At 33.2% G+C, this 12,733-nt stretch overlaps 1 protein-coding gene across 1 annotated transcript; it reads left to right on the forward strand.

The window, feature by feature from the left end:
- Positions 1-7,152: 7,152 nt before the first annotated feature.
- LOC120258952 (homeobox-leucine zipper protein HOX3) lies at positions 7,153-8,493 on the forward strand. Its single transcript, XM_039266437.1, has 4 exons — positions 7,153-7,264; positions 7,347-7,564; positions 7,692-7,771; positions 7,868-8,493. Exons 1-4 carry the CDS (start codon positions 7,183-7,185, stop codon positions 8,181-8,183), a joined length of 696 nt encoding a protein of 231 aa, XP_039122371.1. The 5' UTR covers positions 7,153-7,182; the 3' UTR covers positions 8,184-8,493.
- The last annotated feature ends 4,240 nt before the right edge of the window (positions 8,494-12,733 follow it).

Consider the following 12,733-nt stretch of genomic DNA (forward strand, 5'->3'; position numbering starts at 1 on the left):
ATATAATTATGGTGTATTACTATTTATATAATCCTATTACTATAAGAAGTATATTCATATTGTTATCATCCTTATTGAAATTGTATTCTTTTACACATTCCATCTTGCGAGGAAACTATATTTTGAATCCGTACATAATAACATTTACAAGTATCATATATGAATTAAATATAGTCGACACATGTAAGAAAGTTAATATTATCATTATTATCAAATAAGAATCTTTATGGTCATAATATTGTCACTGTAACTGAAAAGATAACTTTCAAACAAGTTTCATTATCCAAGAAACTATACAATGGATTTATACATAACAAAATTTTATAGATACTATAGTCAAATCCAATATAGGCGACATATGAGAAAATTATATCATCATCATCGTCATCTCTATCCCTATGGTTATATATTACTGTCAGCCTAACCAAAAATATATTCTTTTGACACGTGTCATTTCTCTGAGGAATTCAATTTTGTAAAAACCATATCAAAATTAAATGCACATGATATAGATGAGGAGATTATATTATTATTATCCTATAGCGATAATCTTTATGCTTGTATTGGCATCGCTTTACTAGCTAGAATATCCACCGTACATGTGGCATCACATGGTTGTGATACATAAACTCTTCTTTCCTTTACAGCTCTCACAAACCATTTTAGCTTCTTCACCTCTACTTCGTCTCGCTCTTCCTCAATCTCTTTCTACCTTAATTTACTAGCTATGACCAACAATGTTGATCCTTTGATTGTGGAGAGGGATCTGATAGGTGCTTGATCTGTTTGCGCCCAAGGTGTTTATTTCATTGTATTATGGCCCAAAACATGTTAGCAATGGTTGTGAAATTAGGCCATCACTTGCAATATATCCTCTAACTATTCAAATCACTAAAAAAAAACTGTGAACTTTTTACTTTGGTGCCTTTCTATTCTTTTCTTTTGATGATATTTCATTTTTTGACTTCACTCTATGTTGGTATTTATATGATTTGATTATAATTGAAATGCAGGTGAATTGATCTTGATGCTCCAAGTCCAGGTAAACCACTCTTGAGGGAGAGGGTTCATTGGTATGGTTTTTGTAGATTTATGTAGATCAATAAAATTCTAAGGCTTTGATCACAAGTATACCAATGATGAATCTGACCAAATTCATTTCATTAGATCTAATCAATTTGATTTTTTGAGGGTTGTGGGGAACATTCCCGGTGGTACTAATCCTCTTTATGGTAAGAAAATAATTTTCTTGTAATCAAGCTATTTAAGATAATTATAGAAAATTTAAAAAAAAAAGTAAATTTAAATTAAAAAAAATGAAGCTAGCTTAAATAATTAATTTTTTTAATCAAAGTCTTAATATCCATTTCTCAATATTGTTGCTATTTGTTTATTTAGTGTAGGTCTAATGTATTTTGATGATCAATAATATCAATGGTCAAATGAGTTCATCAAAAATATTTAAATTTATGTTTTTTCATATGATCTTATTTATGTAAAATAAGCTCATTATAAGTAACATTAAAACCATATACAGAGACACCGGACAAAAGACGTCAAACCAAAATCACAAAATTGAAACTGTAAAATCTTCATCACAAAGTCCTGGAACACCAACAAAAAAGGAAAAAAAACAATAGTAAAACTTCCAAATTTTTTTCTACGGTTGCCATGTTGCTTTAGTACTTCAGAGTGCGGCTTTCGTTGTTTCAAGAAAGAAGAGATGGTGTCAAGGAAACAGTATTGCATGGCGGGGAGTCTCCAATAAAATAGTATTTGCAAGGCCTTTAGTCTCAGAGGGTTTCACGGTTGTGGGGTGATCTGAGAAAAAGAAAAGCCTTTGCACTTCCTTGAAAAATATAAGGGCAAGCAAGAGAAGAAAGAGGCTCCAAGACCAATATCATTGCACACCCATAGGATTCATAACCGCTCTTACGGCCATTTCCCAAAGTATAACAACCGGGGCGGAGGCAGAGGGGGGCAGGGTGCGGCCCGCCCGCCCGCCCCCTCCCTCTCTCTCTCTCTCTATCCACACTCGCCTCCCCGCCCCCTTATCCTTGGCCGCCTCTCTCCCTTTTTCTCTCTCTCTCTCTAATTAGTTTTTTTAGTCTCCCCCCTTTCTCTCTCTCTCTCTCTCAATTAGTTTTTTTAGTCTCCCTCTCTCTCTTTAAATATATATATATATTATATATATATATATTTATATATATATATATATATATCTTTTTTCTCTCTCTCTAAGTTTTTATTATTATTATTTTTTTTTTCAAATTAATAGATATAGTCTAAAACAAGTGAAAGGGCTCATAGCCTAATAGCAAGATCTTTAGTTCAAAACTTATTAAAAATAATAGTAGTAATAAAGTCAGCGTTAGTTATGGTGTGGGTTCAGTAGTCCAAAACTTTTTCATTTTCGACTGAGATTGCGTAGATTTGATGATTAAATTTGAGTCACATGCACTACTCCTAATCTATACAACGCTTTATTCCTTTTGTTAACAAAAAAATCTAAAAACATATTTAAATAAAAAAATATTATCAAAAAAATTTATTATTTGATTTATTAATATTTTATAAATTACTTTTATGTAATATTTTTTTAAAAATATCTATGTTTTTTTAGTTTATGATTTTTTACACATTAATTTAAATAATATATAAAAATTACATTTTTAGTAGATTTTTTTAAAATATTTATTGTTTAAAATTTAATTTTTTTATAAACTAAACTATAAATTAACATATAAATACTTTTTTAAAAAAATTATAAAACTTTTAATTAATTATTTATTTATTTTTCAACTCGCCCCCCTAATCTTTACTTTCTGGCTCCGCCACTGATAACAACAATGGATGAGTGTGGTGGGCATTTTCATCTTTGCACTTCAAAATTCACAGCATTAAAAACCAAGTGGATGCACAAAAAAAAATGGCAATAGAACCTTCTACAACCACTAGAAATCAAGGGGTTTTTAATAAATAACTTAATTTGAGAAGGTCTATTTGTTCATTTCCTCATAGAAATAACATATTGCCATCCTATCAAACTGAACATGAACAAAGAGACTCAAGCATAAGCTCAGCCTGAAATCCAGCCCTAAACTTAACAAAAACCAATTTTGACGCAAACGATATAATTTCATTGTTTAAATTTTTTGCAGGTTTTAAATACTATGTCTTTTATTTTATTCATCTATACTAAAACCTTCCATGGGATGGTAAAAAAAAAAAATTATGCATGGAGTGTGTATTCATCAAAAGTCATTAAAGAAAAACAAAAACCAAAAGAAGTTTATATAAAAAAAAATTATTATATTTATAAACCAGAAAAATAATAATCATGAACAAATACAGAGTTCAAATATAATATAGAACAACTAATATCTTCTATAGTAGATTTTTTATATAATGTGTCACACACCAAAGTAAGTTATTCATGAACTCCTTTGAGAAGCACATTTTTATCAAAAATCTATTTTGCTTTTTGGTGTGTTTGTGCTGGTGGCAAAGAAAAAGAGGGAAAAATACACGAAGTTAAATGACAATGAAGTCAAGATGTTTGATTAAATGCTAGGGAAAGAAAGGACATGTGTGGTGCTTGATTAAATGGGTAAAATAGGACAAGGCGCCTGTGAATACACAGTGGTCAGTGGTTTCTGAACAGTTAGAGGGCGCAACAAAACAAAAATCCAAAAGAAAAACAGAGAAATTAAATGTTTGATGTAATTGATAACGAAGCAGAGAGGTGTTCGATGAAATGTGTGAGAGAGAAAAAAGAAAGGAGCAGGAGGCGCCAGTGAATGCATAGCGGTCGCATGGGGAAAGGCAAAGGAAACCATGCCCCGAATAAATGACAAGTGATATGATTTGATGCGTACTTGAAACCGACAAAACGCTTATTGCTCCGGACATAGCCCCACACAGACTTGCTCTGCTCTTGTTCATGCTCCCCCCACTCTCATCATCATCATCTTCTCTGGGGAAATGCACACCACTTTCTTGCTGCTGCTCCTTTAATTGATTTGTGTCAGATTAATTAACTAGTTAATGTTTTAATTAAATAATCATAGACAAAGTTTAGTTATTGGAACAACAACATCCAAATTCCAAATTATGACACTATTCAAAGATAAAAATTAATTTTAATACTATCATATTATTTTTTTGGTTTTCTTAATTAGATGAAATATGATTTGTCTAGCCTAATAAGAATCAGAAAACTGATCAGTGGGAACCTGATATTATTTTTGGTCTCTTTTGATTTAAATATTTTTTTTTTTAAGTACATCCCCACCATTATTATTGCAGCTGGAGAGTCACATTTGAATAGTTCCCATTATTTCTTTTTTGATGTAATAAATATTTGTTCAAACTTGTATTCACAATGTTCATAATCTAATATGCAAAAGGTATTAATGTAAAAAAATTTAAGTTCCATTGAATATAGTGCTGATAGGGCGGATTATCAATTATAGATGTGAACTTATGTTACTAAGGGGTTGTTTGTTTGGAAGGCTTGGATTGGGAATGTATTGGGAATGGATTGGGAATGGGCCCAATGCTTTGTTTGGTTGGCAGGCTTGGGAATGTGGGAGGAATCTATGAGGAATGAGATGAGGGGAGAGGGTTGATTGGCATTCACCCCAATTGGTTGAGGAATGCCCAATCCGGATGGTGAAATGTCCATTTTACCCTTGGCTTTAAAACTTTATCTATATATATAGAAAAAATATTGAGAACATTGTAACCAAATAATAATGATAACATATTACAAATAAATTAATACTATAAAAATACAATAACAACAAATTAAATTAATTCTAAAATAATAAAAATAAAATGATAACATTGTAACAAAATAACAATATTAATAATGAAGATTGATTGTAAAATTAATTATAAAAATTAATTATAAAAATAATTATGACAATAATGACAACATATTACAAATAAAATAATATGATTGACCAATGTATTTATCTATTTAATATTTACTCTATAAGGGCATAAAAGACATTTTGCACATATTTTTCCTATTTACTTTTCTGATTCCCAATGAATTACTCTCCCATACCCTCCAACCAAACACAGTTTTCCTTCCATTCCTAATCCATTCCCCCTTATTCTCTTTTCTATCTCATTCCTATCTCATTCCTCCCGAATTCCATTCCTTGCAAACAAACAACCCCTAAGTTAAGATGTGCATAGGATAGACAATCAATTCCAACTTCGTGAACATATCTTAGATAGTAATGCGCTTGTCACATTTATAAATATATATATACCCTTAATCATAGTGAAGTTTAATGAATGCCACAATTTTAAGTTACAATATTATTTTTTAAAAACTTTAACCACTATTTATTAGCCTAAAAAATCATAGATATATTAACAATGTAAATCTTTTTGTGATCTACTCCTTTCATTTTATTATAAATGTTAACTTCTAAAAGCTTTTTATGTCTCAAATTATCTGTCCACATACCTAATTTAAGAGTTAATTTTTAAATTTAAATTACCAACATTTTTACATATATACTATTCTCCACCACTATCACTCTAAATGCACAACCTTAATGGATGGAGAAAGAAATGGGTTAAATGGAAAAAATAAATAAATAAACTAAAATATGCATAGGATTTTTAATTATAACTACTTTTTCTTACTCTTTGTTAAAAGGTTAAAGTGAACACTTATAATTGAACATAGAAAGTAATGCCTTCTAACAATAACTTGAAATATAATATGATTTTTAAACAAATAATCAACCTTTTTCCGTACATTTTTTAATTATATAAAAGAATAAAGTTTATATTAAAATTAAATTTTTAATTCATTTAAAGGGGAGGTTTAAAACTCTTAATCTTCTACTTGAGAAAAAAAATAAAATAAAATAACAAGATCTTTACTTGGAAAATCAAGCTAAAAAGAATATGCAACAACTTCTAAGTTTCTAACAACCACCTAAATGATTTGCTATGTTGACATTGAATCCTCGGATTTATTGTTCATACACTATCCTTTTGCAATACTTTGGTTTGACGTAGAGGGAGAGCGAAGGATGCATGGAATACTTAATCCAATGCGTTAATATGAAATATTTGGCTTATAAAAAATAGAAGAATTTTTTATGCACAGTTTTGTACTTCTTTTGTTGTGATTATCAAAATGTCTCAAGTGTTATTTTTTGAGTGTCTGTAACCCCTAAATTAAAAAGACAAGCTAGAAGAGAGAAACCAAATGGTTATGAAAAGTTTTGAGTTTACAAACCCCATAAAAAGTGAACCGAGTAACCTCTAATGGTTAAGAGTAGCGCTAATTAGTAATTCACCGGTGCTTGCACTCCGGAGTCTTTTTAAAGATTTCTCTCCTTCTCTAGAATGTGTTTTTTTTTTTTATGTTGTGTGTAAATTTTTAATGTATTCTTATTGTGTTGTATTATTATTATTTTCTCTAATTTTTTTTAATACTTATGTTAGTATTTATGGACTTTTACCTTTTGTTTTTTTAATAAATATGTTTTATTCCTTCTGTTTTAAAAAAATACATTGATATATATATAAACACATCCTCGTTTGATGTTTATTTGTGATTCCATGAACATTTATGTGCGCATTAAGTAGCCTAGAGAAAAAGATAACCATCGTTTCCCTCTTAATTAATTAATCCATCAATTGGTTAACGGGGTACAGTGACATGACCATCAGATCCGAATCGGACGGCGAGAATTGGACAGATAACCTGATAAAAGAGTCGTCGCCTAGGGAAGAGGCGAAAAAACTCCTTCCCAAAACAAACCTAATATTTTCCACTAATTACGCAGCTGCCACTGGGCCATTGTGGGCCCCCCAATGATTTCCCAAGCGGACCTGAGACCCGACAAGCCGACTCGGCAACGCCCAACAGGGAGACTTGCCGGCTATTTTCCTACACCTCACCTCCATGCGCGCTCACACGTGTCACTCCCTCCTTTCCCCACCTTTTGACGTGACGACGCTAGTCAAACACCCCCCCTCCTTCTCTCTCTCTCTCTCTCTCTCTCTCTCTCTCTCTTCCCTCATTAATACTTTATTTAATACCAATTAATATGTATTTATTTATCATTTATATCTCTTATATAATCCTCATCTATATCTACATGGACCCCCACATCCACTTTCTCAGTTCTCAAACTCTCTAGAATGGAGGATTTGGGGAGAGGGGGCCCTTCTGGTCTGGAACTCACCATCGCTGTCCCCGGGATGAGTTCCTCATCCGGTTCTGGTATGTGATTTATGGTTAAGAATCAGCAGCACTTAAACTTATTGTATGTGTTCTGATTACTTATTTGCATTTATTATTGTAGAAGGTGGTGTTGGTGTAGGAGGAGGGTGTATCATGAGAGATCTTGACATGAACTACCCACCGGCAGCGGAGATGGAAGAAGAGTACCCGATGGGAAGCGTGGAAGATGAGGATGAAGGTGGCTGCGGAGGTGGCGGCAGGCCAAAGAAGCTCCGCCTCTCTAAAGAGCAGTCCAGGCTTCTTGAAGAGAGCTTCAGACAAAACCATACTCTCAACCCTGTGAGTTTTTCTATTTCTTTTAATAAAACTTTTATTATTATTATTATTATTATTATTATTATTATTATTATTATTATTATTCATTTATGTTTGATTAATTGTGGTGGTGGTGGTGATGATGGTGCAGAAACAGAAGGAAGCTCTAGCCACGAGGCTGAAGCTTAGGCCACGCCAAGTGGAAGTCTGGTTTCAAAACCGTAGAGCAAGGTCAGTGCCAGCTGTTGTTAATTCAGTAAATATGAAATTATATATATATAAATAATTAGGATAAATATTTTGTCTTTATTACTTATTATGTGGCAGAACAAAGTTGAAGCAAACGGAGATGGAGTGTGAGTACTTGAAACGGTGGTTTGGATCACTGACGGAGGAGAACAGGAGGCTGCAGAGGGAGGTAGAGGAGCTCCGAGCGCTGCGCATGGCGCCACCGACCGTGCTGTCGCCGCACACGCGAGAACCGATGCCGGCATCGGCGCTGACTATGTGCCCGCGCTGCGAGCGTGTGACCACGGCCAGTGGTTCCAGCCAGCGCCACCATGCTGTTCGGCCGGGCGTTGCGGCGTTTCAGCGTTCTCCGGCGTCGCCGTTTCAGCCACGCCAGCCTTCCGCCGCGTGCTAAAAAGCAGTGTGCCTATAAATAAAGACAAAAAATGGACGAGTGGGAGAAATGTGGCTTGTTTAATTAATGGGGTTTGGAATTGGAACTTATTGAATTGGTTACCTAGCTAGTTAGGTACTAGCTTGCTAGCTTCTTAAGTGTTATGGTATGGACGTCTTGCCATGTCCCATCTTGACTAGGTATACTATTATCGTCCATGGAGAAGTTAAAACTCAATTATGTAGATGATGGCAGATATGTTTATTTAATGTTAAGCTAGTTGCCTATATATATATATATATATATATTCAAAGGTTATTAATGCAAAATTTGGTGAGAGTTGCCAAATTATTTGCTGTGTTTCTTTTTTGACCTATTTGGTTATTTTTATATCAGAATATATGTGTTTAAAAATATACCAAATGTTTGTGTTTTCTTTATATATATATATATATATTTGTTGGTTTTTAGTTTGGTATGCTTTGTTTTATTTTTATTTTTTAAAATTTTCGTTTATTTCTCTCTAGTGTTTCAGATGAGCATGTCTTTTGGAATAAGAATTTTCAAACTTCTGGTCAGGTATAAAATATATTTATCAAAAGAAAACTTTGATGAATGTATGTATTTTCATCATGCGGCATGTTTTGGAATGAAAAGTATTGGTGATTATATATATTTGTTTATTTTTTTTACACAACAGGTGATAAGTGCCCCATTAACACAAAAAAAAAAAAAGACAGGTAACAAATTTTCTGCCATGTTAATTTTGGAGGAAATGATGAAATTCCTTTTTCACAAAAACCCACCATAATCCACCTTTTTTATAAAAAAAAAACCACCATAGCATTATAAACAGTATCTTGTCTAAAAATAATATATAAATAATATTTAAACAGTGCTACTTATGCAAAATTTTAATTAGTGTACGTCTATGCACTGCACTAAGTAAATGTTGGTAAATGTTAAATTTTGTGAAAATAATTTTAGATAAAGAATACAATCTCATTATCATGAGCAATAATCAAAGGTTTCTCCCTTAGTTCTCTAGAGCTTAGAACTCAAGAAATTCAAATTTCATAAATAAATTCTTAATATGAAGGGCATTGTCTAATTTTGATGGTTCCACTGAGAACAAATGATTTTCTGGCGCAATTGTTTTATTTTTTATTTTTTATTTTTTTTTGAAATAGTGGATAAATCACTTCAAATTAAAAAAACCTCCGTGGAAAGACACGAATAAAACAACTACAAAAACAGATCATAAAAAATGGTAAAACAATAAGAAAACTACTAGGGAAACAATCCAAACATAACACAGACAATACAAAAACAACTGAACCGCGGCACCACAAGCCGCCCACAAACCCCAGAAAACACAGAAATATAAAATTATTTGAGTGCAGTTTCCATACCATGGTTGATCAAATTTTATGTTTAAAAAAACACAGAAATATAAAATTATTTAAAGGGCTATTATATAAAATTGCCCATAAAAACGTGGGTAATTGATCACATTTTTCAATTTAACTTCTTTTATAAGTGCTCAGTTAGCCCTAAGCTTCCCGCCTCGAGGAAAGCATCGGAACCCTCGAAGACGGTGAAGAGCTTCGTCGGCCACAAGGCTTGTGAGATCTACGAGAAGAAACGCTGCAATTTGAGATGCGATTTGAGACGAAGAAGGTTGGCGAATTGAAGGTAATCGAAGGGAATGATCAATCTTAGCTTGATTGCAATCTATACTACTTTGATTTGAATCTCTTCTCTTTATGTTTTCAGCTATTCGAAATCTGGGAAATTGGGGTAGAAGTTGAGTAACCTTGTAGTTCAGCACCGCTATAGCTTTTAATTGCAACTAAATTTTCAGTGAAATTTGGGAAAATACGAATGTAATTGTGAAAGTTTTGGTTCATGCATGTTCATGGGTTCAGTAATTTTAGGAATTACTTGTTAGAGAATAACTGATTTTTCTCAAAATTTGATGTTGGTGTGCATTCTTTGATCATGTAAAACTTGCTGGTGAGTTTGTTGTTCAACATGAAGTTAGATGAGTGTTGTTTCATTGGTTGAGTTTGAGGTTTTTTCATCAATTGCTCTATAAGTTTCTTGGAATTATCTTTCCATTTTGGTATATTTAAGAGTTTATGAATTGCCTCAGTTGATGCTGGTGTTAAGCATGGATGAGAGCTATATATATCCTCAATGTATTGGTGGTGAGCTATATTTATGAAGGGTGTGTATGTTTCTTATTTGAAATTCTACACAGCTGACTTAGTGTTGTGAGATCATAACCATATTCATGCATTATATTGGATGAAAAAGACAGCATCTTTTGAATGTGTCTTATTCATAACGCATTTAAATAACACTGTTACTTTTACTTCCTTTTCGGTTTGTGATTCTCATGGGCCATTTCTGATGGGAGGCTGCTTTCTGCAGAATACAACTGAGCTTTTAATCCTGAGAGGCAATGACCATGATTTTGAAGCTCCCCAAAAGCCAAAGGTATGTTCTTACCGCTTTCAAAAGTAATTGGAAATCACTTCAATCAGCAATTGTTTAAATGGAAGTATCATTTATTAATCCTCAAGTTGGTCCATCCAACAAGAAACCATCCAGTATGTTTTTTGTGCTTAGTTAGTAACTACCTGTTGTATTTAGTCTTCTTATCATGTAGAATATGTTGAACATTTCTTCTATGATGATGCCTATCCTTAAGGTGAAAGTCTGTTTTCTTTTGGCCCAACAACTGGCCTTATTCTCTTGTTGGTCACACTACCTCTTCCTACTTTTTTTTCCTCTCATTGAATAAGAATATTTGATGCTCATTGCTCATCTTCATATCAAAGTTTTCTGGTAATGAATCATTTTCACTCTGATTGCATTGATCCTGGATGCATCTTTTATGTCCTAATGTGCTCATAACTCTTGTTTCCTTGTTTCGGTTTTTCTGCACCCTCGATAGCAATGTTGAAGATGAGAAGTTGTCAAGATGGTTAATCTTAGTGGTTTTTGTAGAAATTTCATGAACTTCTAACTTTTGACTCCTTTGGGTCATACTGCTGAAAAGAGCACGCATTATGACATAGTTACACATACAAATCTGGTGAAAGTCTTGCCTACACCATGTCTATTGGACTAAGCACTTGATAAGCATAGCATGAAATGAAGATCTGATTGGGCATTGATCTTATGTTGCTGCGCAATTGACATAATTGAAAATCCCTTGAATGTTGTCGGCTTAGTTTTCCTGGAAAGAACAATTATAAGAAGAATTTTTAAAAATTTAGGGATGGAAGTAGAGCTGAGTTAAAAAATAATAGTCACTCACTAACCTTGATTGCTAGTTTTCCACCGACAAGAATCACTCTAGGAAAAGGAAAGCTAAAAGCTAAAAATTGTAATCTATAGCTCTTGTTCTTTGAACCTACTAACATAACCATTGAATAGAGCTCTGACTCCAACTAATCTCCCAAACTGAAGGAATTTAATTCTTTCTTATATTCAAAGCAGGCTTTAAAGAGCACTTAAAATAGAGACATAATTATCTAACTAATTGACTGATACTGACTGACAGCATCCTTGTAAATGTTAAAGTATCTTATCATAGCATTATTATGTTTTATGGTGCTAGCCAGTCAGTTATAGTTGTGGGGCGGTAGGTTTTGCAATCAAACAGTGTTCAATTAACGTTAACAATCTTCGAGTTATCTTGTCACTTACAAGTGGTGAGGAGCGAGGAGTACTATCTATTAAATGACAGGGAGAACAAAACAAAGTAGAAGAAACTGATGAAAAGAACAGTTTAGTTGTACATTTTTTGCTTGATCTGCTAAGCCCATCCTTAGTTTCTTCATTCAGACAAACATAAGAAAACAAATCTTCTCTCTTACTTTCATTTCTTGATTTCTTCTTCTCCTCCATTTTCCTTGAATCCAAGCACACCATTAGTGCTCTGTCAATTTCCAACTCATCCACATGCATAACCCAGACATGCAGAATCAGGGTGCTCAAGCCTTACCTGTAAAGTGGCAAACATATTACCAGATGTAGCTTTCTTTGAACTCAACTGACCAAAGTCATTAGACTTCATTATCTGATATATTTTCTAATTTACATTCTTTTTCCCCATTGTGTTTTGCTTCAATCCACATACATTCAGAAGATTCCAATCTGCAGAAGAATTTATAGTCAGTATCTGTTGATTGAAGCAAAACTCTTAATACTAGAAGCCAGATACTCATAAATTGGCATGCATCAGAATCATTTCTTTGTTTCTGGAATCCTTGCCAATAATGCAGCTCAAGCTGGCTTTTGGTTCACATCTAACTGGAGTCTCTTTCTCTCACATGGCCCAAGCATGGGCTTTAGGACCCACCCCCTACCTTCAACCATGCTTCTAAGCAATATTGCAGAGTCTTTCTTCTCTGAAATTTAAGAGCTCCATGATGGCTTTCTTTGGTTTCTTCTTTCCTGTTTACCTCTCATGACTTCTCTTTTCAACTTGTCACTGGGTCCCATTCAACCCTTTCTTTTATTTTGCTCCTGCCTTCAACAAATACACACCCATGATC

Source organism: Dioscorea cayenensis, chromosome 4 (genome assembly GCF_009730915.1).
Source record: "Dioscorea cayenensis subsp. rotundata cultivar TDr96_F1 chromosome 4, TDr96_F1_v2_PseudoChromosome.rev07_lg8_w22 25.fasta, whole genome shotgun sequence".
Taxonomy (NCBI): Eukaryota; Viridiplantae; Streptophyta; class Magnoliopsida; order Dioscoreales; family Dioscoreaceae; genus Dioscorea; species Dioscorea cayenensis.

Bases quoted from the DNA above. Each gene is read 5' to 3' on its own strand.
- LOC120258952 (XM_039266437.1), top strand. From the start codon at position 7,183: ATGGAGGATTTGGGGAGAGGGGGCCCTTCTGGTCTGGAACTCACCATC. The intron at 7,265-7,346 runs GTATGTGATTTA...TTATTATTGTAG, and splicing joins GAGTTCCTCATCCGGTTCTG to AAGGTGGTGTTGGTGTAGGA. The intron at 7,565-7,691 runs GTGAGTTTTTCT...ATGATGGTGCAG, and splicing joins AAAACCATACTCTCAACCCT to AAACAGAAGGAAGCTCTAGC.